Source organism: Ixodes scapularis, unplaced genomic scaffold, assembly GCF_016920785.2.
Source record: "Ixodes scapularis isolate PalLabHiFi unplaced genomic scaffold, ASM1692078v2 PGA_scaffold4__175_contigs__length_147842914, whole genome shotgun sequence".
NCBI lineage: Eukaryota > Metazoa > Arthropoda > Arachnida > Ixodida > Ixodidae > Ixodes > Ixodes scapularis.
The window spans coordinates 37,087,031-37,101,306 of NW_024609879.1; the positions used below are offsets into that span (position 1 = coordinate 37,087,031).

The following is a 14,276-nucleotide window of genomic DNA, read 5'->3' on the forward strand; positions in this document are numbered from 1 at the left end:
CGTTGGTGTCGGTCGTATCATAGATAAACTCAAACTGTCATCTTCAGCAGGAGTGGACGGCATTAATTCCAAGTTTTTACAAAACACTAAACAATACTCCTCAATTATTTTAACAAAATTATTTGAACAATCTGTACAAGACGCTGTTCTCCCATCAGACTGGAAGGTAGGGAAGGTGGTACCCATTCACAAGGCTGGAGATAAACATTCCCCTCTTAATTATCGTCCGATCTCAATAACCACAATTCCTTGCAAACTTCTTGAACATATCATTTTTTCTCACCTCGTCAGCTTCTTAGAATCCAACAACTTCTTCAACAATGCCCAGCACGGTTTTCGAAAAGCATTTTCATGTGAGACCCAACTACTATCTTTCACGAATGACCTACATCACATTCTGGACCGAGGATCCCAGGCGGACTGCATTTTCCTGGATTTCGCTAAAGCATTTGACAAAGTTTCTCACAATCTTCTGCTTCTAAAACTTTCCAAACTTAACATAGACAATAACGTTCTCGCATGGATACAGTCTTTTTTAACTCAACGGTCTCAATTTGTCACTGTGAATAACAATAACTCCTCTTTTGTCAAAGTTGCGTCATGGGTTCCGCAAGGGACAGTCTTAGGGCCGTTGCTATTCTTAATTTATATTAACGACCTACCCACTAGTGTCTCTTCGTCCGCGTCTCTGTTCGCTGACGACTGTGTACTTTACCGTGAGATTCTCAATCATAATGACACCTGTATACTCCAATCAGACATTAATGCTATTTACCGTTGGTCTGACTCGTGGTCTATGAAGCTTAACACTAACAAATGCAAGATCATGCGTGTGTCTCGCCAGTCTCAGGACTGTCCTAACTATTTCCTTAATAATGCTCATCTAGAACCGGTATCTTCGTAAAAATATTTAGGCGTACATATAGCTTCTAACCTTTCATGGAAAACACATATTCAGCATATTTCAGCTAACGCTAACCACATGTTAGGTTACATCAAACGAAATTTTTCATTAGCCCCTGTCTCACTGAAATTAACTCTTTACAAAGTTTTAATTCGTCCCAAGTTAGAATATGCAGCTTCTGTCTGGGATCCCGGACTAGCCACTCTCGTATCTACATTGGAAGCCGTTCAGAACAGATCCGCTCGTTTCATCCTCACAAACTATCACCGCACCGCTAGCGTCACCTCTATGAAAACAACTTTCTCATTACCACCTTTATCCCTACGTCGTAAAATTTCTCGTCTTTCCCTATTCCATAAAATGTACCACCATAATTCTTTCCTGCGCGACAAAATAATTGCTCGGCCTGTCTATGTTTCCTCCCGTCTTGATCATCAACATAAGGTAGGCATTCCTAACTCTATCACAACCACTTTTTATTCATCTTTCGTTCCCCGTACATCCCACGAGTGGAACCACCTTCCCCGGTCGATCACCATTATCACGGACTCTGAGCTCTTTAAAAGTACAATAACTAATTACTTTATTACTGAGTGTGTCTAAATATGTATTATGTTATTTGCATTAACCTTCTTGTTGCTCTCCCCCTCTGTAATGCCTTCGGGCCCTGAGGGTACAAGAAATGAAATTAAATGAACTAGACTGAAACAGTTCTTTCAGGGGCGATTTTATAGAAAAGAGTGCAGGAACAAAGTTAAGTTTTATAGACTTTTCATAAAAAGGCTATGCTGGGAAAATTAATATATTGGACGAAAACAGAAACCGCACTTTATGTCCTATTTTTATTTGCAGCTTTTCTTTCACTTTGAATTATGAAAGACGCATTTTGGTGTTTATGCGATCGTCACAGGTCGAGTATTATGGAGATTCGTCAGACTCAGATAGCGTGCGCATTACGAAGATCCTTTTCGCACGACTTTTTAAACAACATTTAACGCAAATGGATAAAAAGATGTATTTATGTTTACGAAAAAAACCAGAACCTTGCCTCTTTGACGAAAATTTACTAGGTGTCAATGATACATTTTGTAAGGTTCAATTTTATGAAAGATATGTAGAATTAAAGCGTGATCATGCACCTATTTGCAAGTACAAGATTGTTAGAGACAAAGATGTTATCTTGGACGAAAATGCTCTTGAATACAAAAATAATGTAAAAAAAAAAGTTAAAAATTCGACATCATTATTTTTTCAAGACCTTATTCAAGTATTTTCGTGTTATTTGCACGAAGAAGCCGCGGAAAGAAAACATCCAATAAAACAGATGTAATATATAGTTCGAATTTATGAATTCGCTGATACGTAAAGACTATGTATATGAAGTTATATTTTAAGATCAAAAGATAGTTCATGAGCCATTTGTTTCTCGTCGTTAACTATTTCTTGGCACTTACTCGAAGCGCTGGCTGGCTTCAATTTAACAAATGACTAAGCATATTATGTATAATGTATGATGGTTTCAATATATACGTTCATCTTGTTTAGTTAAAAAATAAAAGATTTGGCAGGAAAAACACGTCTTAATTGAGTAAAAAAAGTTAAGAGTTTATAGATATCACTAACTGAAAGTCTTATTCGGAATACTGTGGCATTAGGGACAGCTATTACTCAAGGGCCGAAAGGCCTTGCGCGAAACTTCGCTCTTTTTCAACTGCCGCTTCTTCACGTAAGCTAAGACTAACGAGAAGCCTGGCTTGCTTAACCATCCTCACTTTTGTTCCCTAAAAAATGCTCGCATTGGTTGTTTTGGCCATTTTCGTGTTATTTTAGGACCTGCCGTTCAAACTACATGGTGTCGTTGTGATTCCAGATCGTAACTTAGCATGGCGAAGTTATTCCAGCTACTGCAGGAACAATTTTACCTTTGAGTAGCCGGCAATGGATCAATATTTGGGTAACTTAGCGGTGGCGTAATTTTTGAAGAGCACGTTGCAAGGAATGACATAAATAACAAATAACGCAGGTTCCGGAGAACTGTTTTGTGACCACACAACGACTTTAAAATGGTTTAAAGGTTGGCTGTTAAGTCTTAACAAATATTTTTACATAAAATGAAGGGGAATATTTTTTATTTCCAGTTTTCTTTCACAAGACATGTACCGAATATTATTGACATGCATAAAAGATTTCTGCTGCTCTCTTACGTCGCAGCTGTGGGCCCATGCTCTGCATTACTTTCCGTAAAAAAGGTGTTTTTTAGTCTTCAGGGGCGACTATCTGAACTAAGTCATCAGCACGTTCACTTTTTTTTTTAGTTCCGTCCATCTGCGGCTTTTCCACAAGGCTTGATGCTTGAGTGGTCTCCACACGCCGCGACACACACCTGACGCCCCTAGCATGACGTCACAGCACGTATGGCTCATTGCCGCTTAAGGAAGAAAGCTCAGATCATTAACGGGGTTCTCCAATTGTATGCTAAACAAATACCTAAGTATTGGGAGTAATGTTGTACGTACCCCGCGCAAACGAAGCTTTCCTGTGACATTAAACCCTCTGTGAACTTGAGTTACCAGATATTTGATGAAATTGTATGTACCCAGGTCCTGTGCACGCTTTCCTTTTTCTAAAAAAAAAAACCAACAAAAAAACGTGTGCCAGTAGGTATAGACCAGCCTACGTTCTTGCAAGGCCTATTTTGCCTGGAGAAGTGAGAGTTAAAAAAAGGCATCATTGTTATGCTAGGGCTGTCGGCACATAGAATGAGTTTGGTTTCAATCAATCAATCTTTTATTTCTTATAAACCTTTGAAAGGAATGCATCTATTGGTGATTTCAATTTTGTTAAGGTAATAAATTGGCCATTTGTAGGCCAACCTTAATATATTACACATAACATCCCATCTACGCATCAGAACTTCAAACATTTCTTAGTTTTTAAACTCATGAATTTATGTTTTCAATCTATATACCAGATTCGATTTTCAGTGAATGTTTTAGACTATACCGACGGCTCGTTTTACAAGAAAAAAAATACGTAAACGGACGTTACACAATTTCACCCTCGCACGAATTTGCAGTTTTTAATTTTTACATTGTTTATCTTACCAAAATGGATGGAGAAACTGCCTCATTATTGTGAAATATCGCGGTTCCGTTGTCTTAAAGCAAAGACAAAAATTATATACTCAATCTAATGCTATATTTTGTAAATATTGATGTTTCACAATGAATAAAAGCGTCAGAAACTCCACATCATAGACAAAGTTGTATTATATTTTGTCTGAGTGGTGCCACTTGAAGATCAGCTCTTGAAGCCATCCAAAACCGGTCAGCACGTTTTATATTATCAAACTACCATCGTACATCAAGCGTCACATCCATGAAAGCTAGTCTCTCTCTGCCCCTTCTTTCCACTCGTCGCACTATCTCCCGTCTCTGTTTATTTCATAAAATTTTCTATGCCAATTCACTCTTGAAAGAGTAACTAATCAGTGACCCCATCTACGTATCATCTCGCCTCAATCACTGCTGCTAAGTTAGTATACCCACTTCCATATCAAATTCTTTTTTCAAATCTTTCATCCCAAAAACATCTCGTGAATGGAACGGCCTTCCCTCATCCATTGCAATTATTGGCGATTTTGTTCTCTTTAAAGAGCACTAACAAGTTACTATTCATGATCTGTGCCGGACTAACCATATTCAGCGTTTTTGTACTTCCGTTGCCCACCCCCTCTGTAATGCTTCGGCCCTGAGGGTATAATAAATAAATAAATAAATAAATAAATAAACTGCACGAGGTGAAAAAAAAACTATTCCTCCCTTGAACACGACCCCGTTGCCACTATTTCAGTGTGAACTTCCTTAGGGACAGGCAAGTTCTTCGCTCACTCTTTCCCCCCTCGCAATCTTGACTTCACTCAGACCAACCCTCAAGGTGTCCATGTAAAACGTAAGTAGACGCCGAGCGCGCTGGAGGCTCTGAAAGAGAACCCAATTGGATTGTACGTGTCTCCATTGCGCTTCACTGCGCACGCGCCTCAGAAGACGGCGAGAGAGTTGAGAGCGGTTGGAAGCTTCTGAAACGTGAAGTGTTTTACCTTTCTTTTTCTGGAGGACTGATGTTTGCAAGCATTTATTCAGTTCTTTATTCCAGGCGTGACAGCGTACAACTGCCACAATTAGTTGACCGAGTCCAAGCATGTTTGCATGGCCCCATTAAATGTGTCTCTCCAAAATTTATGTCAAAACTTTTACTTTTAGACTCAGAGTTTCCTCTTCTATCCAAATCGTTTTTCGACAATATAACATTATTTGAGCATAATGATACTGTGCTTGATGAATAGGCATTTCTTTGAGTTTTCGTTTGATATATAATATAGGAAATAATGTTTAATGTTACAACATTTACTAGTACCAAGACCTGGTTACTTATCGCCAAAAATGCTGAGTTCTTAATTTTGATTAGAAATAAATAAAAACAACAATCAGCATGTTGTACTTTAAATGTATTTTATAAATCTATGTAAAACCGTTTTTTTTTCGAAGGCGTTAGAGCCTATAGATGGTATTAAATACTCGTCCCGTGACTTACGCCCAAATTCCAAAATTCGCCTCTGGTCATTTATAACTCAAAAACTCGAAAACGAAAAACATGATGCAAACACGGTTTTCAGTTTTGTCGTAGTGGATAATTTTGCCGTTATACGTTTATGTTTCAAAAATTTTTGAAACACGACCAATCGTCTTCTGTACTATTTTGAATCAAATTGAGATTAGACATTCATTAGACGAGCCCTCGGGAAAAGCCTCAGGGAGCATTCCCGCTCCACCACACTTTTCAGTCGTGGTCAAAACAAATACAAACATAGGAGCGCCTGCCGGATGGATGAATGCAGGGATGCAGGCGAATCTTTTAAATTGAGAGGCGGATTGCACCACCTAACCATTTTTTTTTAACATTTATTTAACATAAAATTATATATCTAGAGATTTATTCTTAAAAGCTATTACAATCCATACAATCCGTAAAGCGGAAGGAGTAGGCACAAGTTGGAGAGGGGTTGGCGCCCCTCTCCAACCGGGTGCCCACTCCTTCCGTCCTACGGGTAACCGGAAGTGAAATATAAAAATATTCATTGCTGCCTTGACCTAGGCCAGCAGTCAGATTATTTCTTCTTGGTTATCTCCACCTATCCCATTTCTCTGTTTCCCTCACTATTCAATATCCCAGAGCTTTTGGTAAATTAGTCCTCCCCTCAGCGACTTCGGCCCGAAGCTCCTTGCTGTAAAGTATGAAGTGCTCAGCCGTCTGCTCGTCCTCTCCACAAGCTACACGCGCCGTATCTACTTCCTGATATCTAGCTCTATATGACTAAGTCCGTAACATTCCCGTCCTCTCCTCGAGCAAGAAAGAGCTTTCCCAAGAATTGTCAAACATTGGCTCCTTATTGATGCTCTTAGTAAACGATCTCTACATTTCGAAGGCCGGTTTATTCTACACGCCTGCTTCCAATATATCCCTCTCAGTTCCCTCAAAACTATTTTGAACCGCTATTTTTAGAACTGCCTCGCTGCTACTACCCACATATATAAATCTAAGTTGTTATGCCCGCTTGTCCTTTTTGTATCGACGCTTGTCATGTGTAAATACCTAAGAAATCTTCGTGTCCATCATTCTGCATCTATTTCGTTTAGTTTATCATAATGTTCTATCTTACTGCTAGCCTCCGTGCCCCCGATGAGGGCCTTCCTATATTGCCCTGCACAACTTGGTTCGATGCTTTACTATGTGCTACCAGAGTCAATCTGCCTACTGCACGTTGCCTTATTTTCAGCCTTGCCTGGACGTCCGATTTTATGCACAAGAACTGCATACGCAAAAGCCAGGCTCGGAACAATAACTCCTGTCCAGATCTCCCTCATTACCTAATACCTGTTATAGCTCCAAAGCGCTATATTTTTTGTTGCAGCTGCATTTCTGTTGCCCTTTTCAGCTACGCATTTCGCATGTTCATTGAGGCATTCTGTTCTCGTTAATCCATGTTCCTAGCTACTTGTATTAATCGACTCGCTCAACCTCTAACCCTCGAATATCTTGATTTGCAATTCTGTCATCAATGAACAATATGACCAATGATTTGTCACCACCGAATTTCAAGCCTAATTTGTGGCCATCTGAGCCCCATATATTCAATAACCATTGAAGCTTTATACAGCTATCGGCCATTAGCACTATGTCATCAGCATGCATGAAACCTGGCAATGACTGATATTTTTGACCTCGCCTGTCATATGAAAAAAAACACAATTTTTCATTTTCTTTTTTAATCTTTATTTTAATTTTTATTGCGCATTAGTCATGAGCGTGAAACACCATCTGGCGGAACATGGCGGTACATCTCCAGCGAGGCTGTAGGGTGTTTTAGTCAAAGCCTCAATACAGTGCCCCGGATTCCGGCCGACCGCCAATACCCGTGTGACCCTATAAAGTTCTGGTTTCATCACTAAACAATAAAAGCGGTCTTGCCCTAGAAGATGCCAGACTACGGACAGCTAAGGAAAAGCCGATGTCGGACAGGAACTGAGGCCTTTTGTCTCCGCTATTCCCATAAGTTTTTTATGCTTTGCGCCATTATAAAAGCTTGCCCCATTAAAGTTATATTGTTAGTTTCACTATTCTTTGTTATTCGAGGCTGTATGTCTTAGGGACAGAAGCATGGCCGCGCAGCATCACGTAGCCCAGGCTGGTGATGCTTGCAGCAGCGACGCCACTTTTTTATACCGAAAGAGCGTCTTTGTAGCTGTCTCATAAAAATCAGCTCCCCCCTTTTTGTTCAATATTGTAAAGAAACATGCCAGTCTGACACGTTCTGCTGCCTTTAGGGCATTTCGTTGTCCAAGGTTCCGCACTTAAACACCAGCTCACATACTCGACAACCGGCCCGTTCGCCATGTGACGCGTTAGAAAGATGGCCGTATGCCACATAGTGAAGTTCGCTCTTGTGAAGCAGTGATTGTCTGACATACGGCGGTTCAGACTTGCACACTACGTTTCCTCGGCCATGCTTTCCGGTAGCATTTATATCGCTGGCCCCCACGGAAAGTTCTCATTTATAACTAGAAACGATTTGGCCTCCTCCTCTTCGGCAGTGCGCGTCCTCCTCTCCTATTTATGCGCATGCACGGGTCATGGATTTTTTCGCTTCTGCGTCATTGAACTACGGGTGGTGTGATATACAGTTTTCTCGGTGGATACGCGCATGTCGCATTTGGCTCCACTCTATGATAGATGTCAGGCGCTCACTGTATGTTTTGCGGTTGTCTTAACACAGCGGCACAGCCTCGCAAGAGAAAGGAGTGGATTAAACCGGATATTACTCAACAGAACCGGTGGCGCACCAATGATCAGCGCGTTCGTCATGTCAATGATACGCTCAGAAAAGAGAATAGTGTTGTACTTGGGAGAGAGAAGCAATGCGGGCTTGCGTTGCCACGAGGAGGTCCGTCTCAACTTATTCATCAGACTATGGTAATCATACAAAACACGCTTAAGTTGAAGAAAAGCATAACTAAACCCCAGCCTCGTTTCCATTTTTACTAATTTATTCTTGCTTGTTTTCGCACCTGAGGCTAAAATAAACTGGAAAGCATGTGCAAAATACCGCCGGAAACGTACGAAAATTAAAAAAAAAAAGTTGAACAGACAGTTTCACACATTGTTTTTATTAAAGGAACCGCTCCAGTGTCTTTCCATTACGAATATCGTTACGCTCATTTAACGAGACCGCCTGTGCAGTCTTCTTGCAGTGCCTCAAATAATTCTTGCTTGTTCAAATTTTCGCTCGATTTAGTGCATCTGCCCGAGCTTTTATTCTGTAATAATTACCAAGAAGGTTACAAAAGAGATTGCGCAACTATTACTTCAGCTTCCACTGAACGAGCTGCACGAGGATGACTCCAACCATAGCGCTATTAAAACACGAACCTCGCGCTTATGATCTGCACAGTAGTCACTGTTTAGGTGGGCTGAAGTATAGGTGGTCTCAGAAAGTGCAACCCTGTACAATTATTAGATCAAACTTTCATACCTTTTCTAAGGGACGAAACGTCGTACGATCCTTCTTCAAGCTCACGCAACATATCAAAGAACATGCTCGGTGAACCGGTGGCGATGGTGCATCTGGAATGTCGAGAGTATTTCTTTTAGTGGTAAGCCAGCGATCCATGAACGATCAAGAAGTTTTGGGTTCATGTGTGAGTTTTTGTACGCACTTTTCAAACTATAACTTATTCTCCGCGCTTGCGCATGACAACCAAAACTGAAGAAGACGCCGTTCTTCTCGACGTCAAATGGCACATTAGCCCAATCATCTAGTCAGACCGCATCGGTCGCAAATCTTGTAAAGTCGATGGCGTCCTTAAACACGAAACAGTGAGATCTCCTGCTTGTACTGAAAGACGACCTCAGTTTGAAATGTGCCTCTAACACTTAGGTGACCATAAGATATGGTAGTCAGTACAGAAGAAACGTGTGCGCCAGATTATTAGAGCTAACCGTAGGTTGAATATTAAGAGCATGGCTCATTAGCCCAACTAAGACCTCACTGCCACCGTAGGGCCATTCGTTTCCATACCAAATAGGTTATACAAGGTAATATTCTAAATTTTCTAAAAGGCTCGCGTTACCTGTGCTTTGTGATGGCTTCCAGGGTGTCCTTTGCCGTAAACTTAGGTCCCGGCAATAGAACAGCGGAGCCGAACATCGTCGCAGCAAACACGCCCAGTGTTCTGCCGAATCCATAGATCAAGTCTCCGTTTACGCACATGAATTCACGCTGCAAGCAAAAACCCAAGGAGTATCCACTTGAGTTTTGTACAGCTTCTCATTTGCCTGAGCCTCGCCGATAAAACACAGTGGCCCACTATTAAAGTCAGTCCTTGTATCAAACAATTGCTGCAAATTGAGATGGTAAAAAAGCCTGTCGAATGTGGATAATCATAGTAACGCTTGAAGATGTGTAATACTAGTCTATTAGACCAGCTTAAATTTCAAAAGGAAGGCAAGGATCTCGTTGATTTCCACGCGAAAGTGGATAAAGTCCTAGATGTCTGAAATTACCTGCTCTTTAGTTATGCTATCACTGAAAGGTGTCATTTTGAATATCATTTTTGTGACATCATAAAAAAGACGAAGTCGATTTTCTTTTTTTTTAAAGACGGCGTTGAAAGATAGTTTAATTTTGTTTTAGTTCTTTGTTGTTGACGAAAATGTTCTTGTTCTGGGGTCGCCTCAGATTGGACGATGGCAAGGTTGATTTCGCCTTGGTCAACGGAGATGTAGAGAAGCACAAGGACACACCGGGTGAAAGTTACGAATAAGGGGTGTGTCACTTTAATTCGTGGGATTCTATTTTTAAACAAAAGGTGGTGAGAGTTAGACAAGAGCCGTATTTTCTTATTTGAAAAATACAAAAAACAGAAACAATCAAGCGGCTCATATAGTTCCATCAAGACTCAACATATAATATAATGGTCATACATGCTACCAACGCGGTGCCTGTATCTTGCCGTTATGCTCTTAATTGCTATGGCTGCAGCCGCAATGATCACTGTGCTTTTCGTCAGGCTTATAACATGCAGCCATTTACAGGTTTTCCCGCACATTTTAATCCAAGCGACGACCAATTTAATCCCGGGCTCACACAATTTAATCCAAGCGCCATAGAATTTATTCGAAGCGCCACACAATTCAATCCCGGGGTCAGTCAATTTAATCCACAGTATACGCACTTACTGTGTTCAGTGGTCATGTTTCGCTTACACATTTGGTAACTTAGAACAGTTGTTTATGCAATCAGAAATTTTGCCGGGCAATTGATAATTTGATCACTATTGTAATTACTTTGAGTTACTAGTCCCACTATTGACTATTGACTTAATTGATATGTTGGTAACTCTTTTTAGAGCACAGCTCTTAGGCACCCCTTTCCGGCTTGAGCGGCCTCGGCGTCGCCGTCGCCGTTGCCGTAACCACGCGGTGCGTGATGGCTAAATTCCCCTGCTAAATTTAGCGGAAACTTTTCCCCGCTAAATTTAGCGGGAATATTTTCTCGCCACGTTTAGAGGAAAAATTTCACCACTAAATCTAGTGAAAAACTTTCCCGCTATATCTAGCGGAAAAGTTCCCCGCTAACTTTAGCGAAAATTTTTCCCCGGTAAATCTAGCGGAACATTTTCCCCGTTAAATCTAGCGGAAAACTTTTCCCGCTAAATTTTGCGGAAAATTTTCCCCAATATATTTAGCGTGGAAATTTTCTGCTAAATATAGCGGGAAAAATTTTCCGCTAAATTTAGAGGGGAAAATTTTCCGCTAGATTTGCCGGGGAAAAACTTTTCCGCCAGACCTAGCGGGGCAAAGTTTCCGCTAAATCTAGCTAAGAAAATTCTCCGCTAGATTTAGCGGGAAAATTTTTCGGCTAAATACAGCGGGAAAAATGTTCCACTAGATTTAGCGGGGAAACGTTTCCGCTAAATTTAGCGGGAAATTTACCCATCATGCACCGCGTGGTTACGCCGACGCCGCTTAAGCCGGAAACAGGTGCCTAAGCTAAGAGCTGCGCTCTAAGAAGAGTAACCAACATATCAATTAAGCCTCATTCATAGTGGGACTTCTAACTCAAGGTAATCACATTAGTAATCAAATTATCAATTGCCCGCAAAAAATTCTAATTGTATAAACAATTGTTCTAAGTTACCAAATGTGTACACGAAACACGGCCACTGAACACAATAAGTGCGTATATATAAATGTATATATATATATATCTTGTGAGGCCCGGTAGGCAGATAAGAATATAAAAAGGTTTAATTAAGAGAGAACTGGGTTAGATGGCGGCATAACGCGCCGAGGCGACCAAGAACAACTGCACGCGCCAGTCCTTGAGCGCGTGGGCACGATGATTGCCAGACCGAATTGCGGGTTTTGCCGTCTGGCTCACATCCCACCCCTCTTTTAACCAATCCTGGTTCTCTTCAACTGTTCATTCCTCATGGTCATCAATCCATCTAGGCTGCTGAATGTGGCCCCGCACACTACTAGAAGTTGACGGTGGCTCTTCGCCTGAAGGGATGTGGCAGGTAGGGCTCACAACAGTTTCAACGATGGCTTCTTTATCACTCGTTCCACCAGGTTGCGAAGTAACGGGGATGGATCTTTCGAGGGGGAAGAGCGCAGGGTCCATGTATGGCGGACAGAACAGCTTAAGTTGGCTCGAGTGCACAACCTTCTCATTCCTGGATGAAGTGCTGGTCGCATGAGCAGCAACGCGGCGGACCACAAAAGTGACCGGGGTCCTTTGTTCCGTAATTCTATAGAGACCCTTGAATGTTGGGGCCATTTTTGTCGTCCCGTTGGTGATGGGCTCTTGGCGCTGAAGCCATACAAACTGGCCTACTTGAAAGGTGCCATCACGGCGAGTTTTTTTCGTAGCGACGCTTCCGCTGCTGTCTGGCTTGAGCAGAGTTTTGCTGCGCTTCGCTTCGACGTCCTGCGAGATCTAGTAGCCTTGTTCCAAGGGTGGTAGCTTCTGGGCGCCGAAACTTCTCCATGGGAAGTTTGGGGACATATCCGTGTAGCAGTTCAAAAGGCGAAACCTGCAGGCTGGTGTTCATGGTCGTGTTTACATCGAAGGCCGCAGCACTGAGTTTGTCTTCCCCCAGGAATGGCTCGTCGCTGCACAGTTTTCTAAGCACCGATACAAGTGTCGCGTTGCTTCGCTCCACGAGTCCAATACTGGCTGCACGGTACGCAACCGAAAACTGTTGCTGAATGCCGTGAAGGGCCAGAAATCGCATAAATTCCTTGGACTCAAAGGCACGGCCATGATCCGAAAGACAGTCGTCGGGAACCCCGTAGAGATAAAATATTGAGTGCAAGTGCTGGATCACTTCCTTTGTGCTAGTTGTTGAGACTGCACCAGGCACTCTGAAGTGAGTGGCAAAATCGATGACGTTAAGGATGTATTTCTTATTGTCGCTAGCGGGCATTGAGACGTGGTTTAGCGCAACGGTGCTAAACGGGACCTCAGTTGTTGGCATGAAGTCCATCTTCCCAACACCTCTTGTTGCAGGGCGGTTGCTTATCTGGCATGTTTGGCATCCGCTGACATACCGCGTCACTGTGGCGCTCATCTGCGGCCACCAGTAGCGGTCTCGCAGCTTCTGTAATGTGTGTCTTGCATCCATATGGCCGCTGTTGTCATGCGTTAGCTCGAGCACAGACTGGCGCAACTTACGGGGCACAACAATTGTGTTCAGACTTGGAGGCTTTCGACGATAAAGTATGTCATCTATGACAAAGAAGTCTCTGCAAACTTTGCTGTCAGTCAGGAGGCTCTGGTGTATGGCCAAACATTCCTCGTCCTATTGCTGAAGTTGGCGCAGTGAGGTCAGGGGCTCTACGATAGCACAGGCTAGACGGGATAACATATCTGCAACAACGTTCGTAAAGTCAAATTCAATGAGGTCCATGAGCATTCCAGTAAACCGGCAGGACGGCTTCATGTTGCTGGTGAGGCAGGCTACGGTCCAATTGTCTGTTAGCAGGCAAAACTTCCGGTTCAGGAGGTAGTGGCGGAACTTTTGGCAGATCGCCCAATGGACAGCCAAGCATTCCCAGACATTGCTGTTTAAGTTTTTTTTGTTGGCGGAGAGTGTTTTGCTAGCATACTCAATGACGACTTCACGGCCGTCTTGACACTGCGAAAGAACAGCACCTAGTGCTACAGCTGATGCATCCGTGGTCACTGTGGTCGGAGCTGAAGGGTCAAAATGGCAAATGACTGGGGCTGAAGTGAGCGCTTGACGAAGAGCTTGAAATGAAGATTCGCAAGCAGGTGTCCAGTTGTAGGTTCCACTCCTAACAATGTTCTGGAGGGGCGCCGATATTTGGGAGAACTCGGGGATGAAACGTCGGTAGAAACTAGCTGTCTGTAACCAGGACAGTACAGACTTCGCAGTTGTCGGGGGGGACATCTTCAAAATGGCCTCTGCGTTTGCCGGGTTTGGCTGTTTCCCCTCCTTGGAGAGAAGATATCCCAGGAATGTAAGGGACGGCACTGCAAACCGGCACTTTGCAAGAGAGACTTTAAACCCACTCGACTGCAGCAGCTTGAGAACTTCTTCGAGCAAATCGATGAACTCACTGAAGCATGTGGCGAAGAGCAGGACATCGTCCAGGTATACCCGGACTCCGCACTTTGGGTGTCGGGCCTGGAGCTGCTCAAAGATAGTCTGCATGGCTTTCTGGAAGGTGGCAGGAGCATTTTTGAGTCCGAATGGCATCCTCGTCCACTGGAACGTGGCACGATGTG

The 14,276-nt window shown here is 42.7% G+C and overlaps 1 protein-coding gene across 1 annotated transcript in view; it reads right to left on the reverse strand.

The window, feature by feature from the left end:
- Positions 1 to 14,276, reverse strand: part of LOC115310795 (putative acyl-CoA synthetase YngI) — a 110,346-nt gene that overhangs the window by 32,841 nt on the left and 63,229 nt on the right. Inside the window, exons 9-10 of the mRNA XM_040220269.3 lie at positions 9,592 to 9,740; positions 8,994 to 9,085 (exon numbers count right to left, since the gene is read on the reverse strand). Of these exons, the coding sequence (XP_040076203.1) occupies positions 8,994 to 9,085; positions 9,592 to 9,740 (241 nt within the window). The remainder of the gene's footprint in view (positions 1 to 8,993; positions 9,086 to 9,591; positions 9,741 to 14,276) is intronic.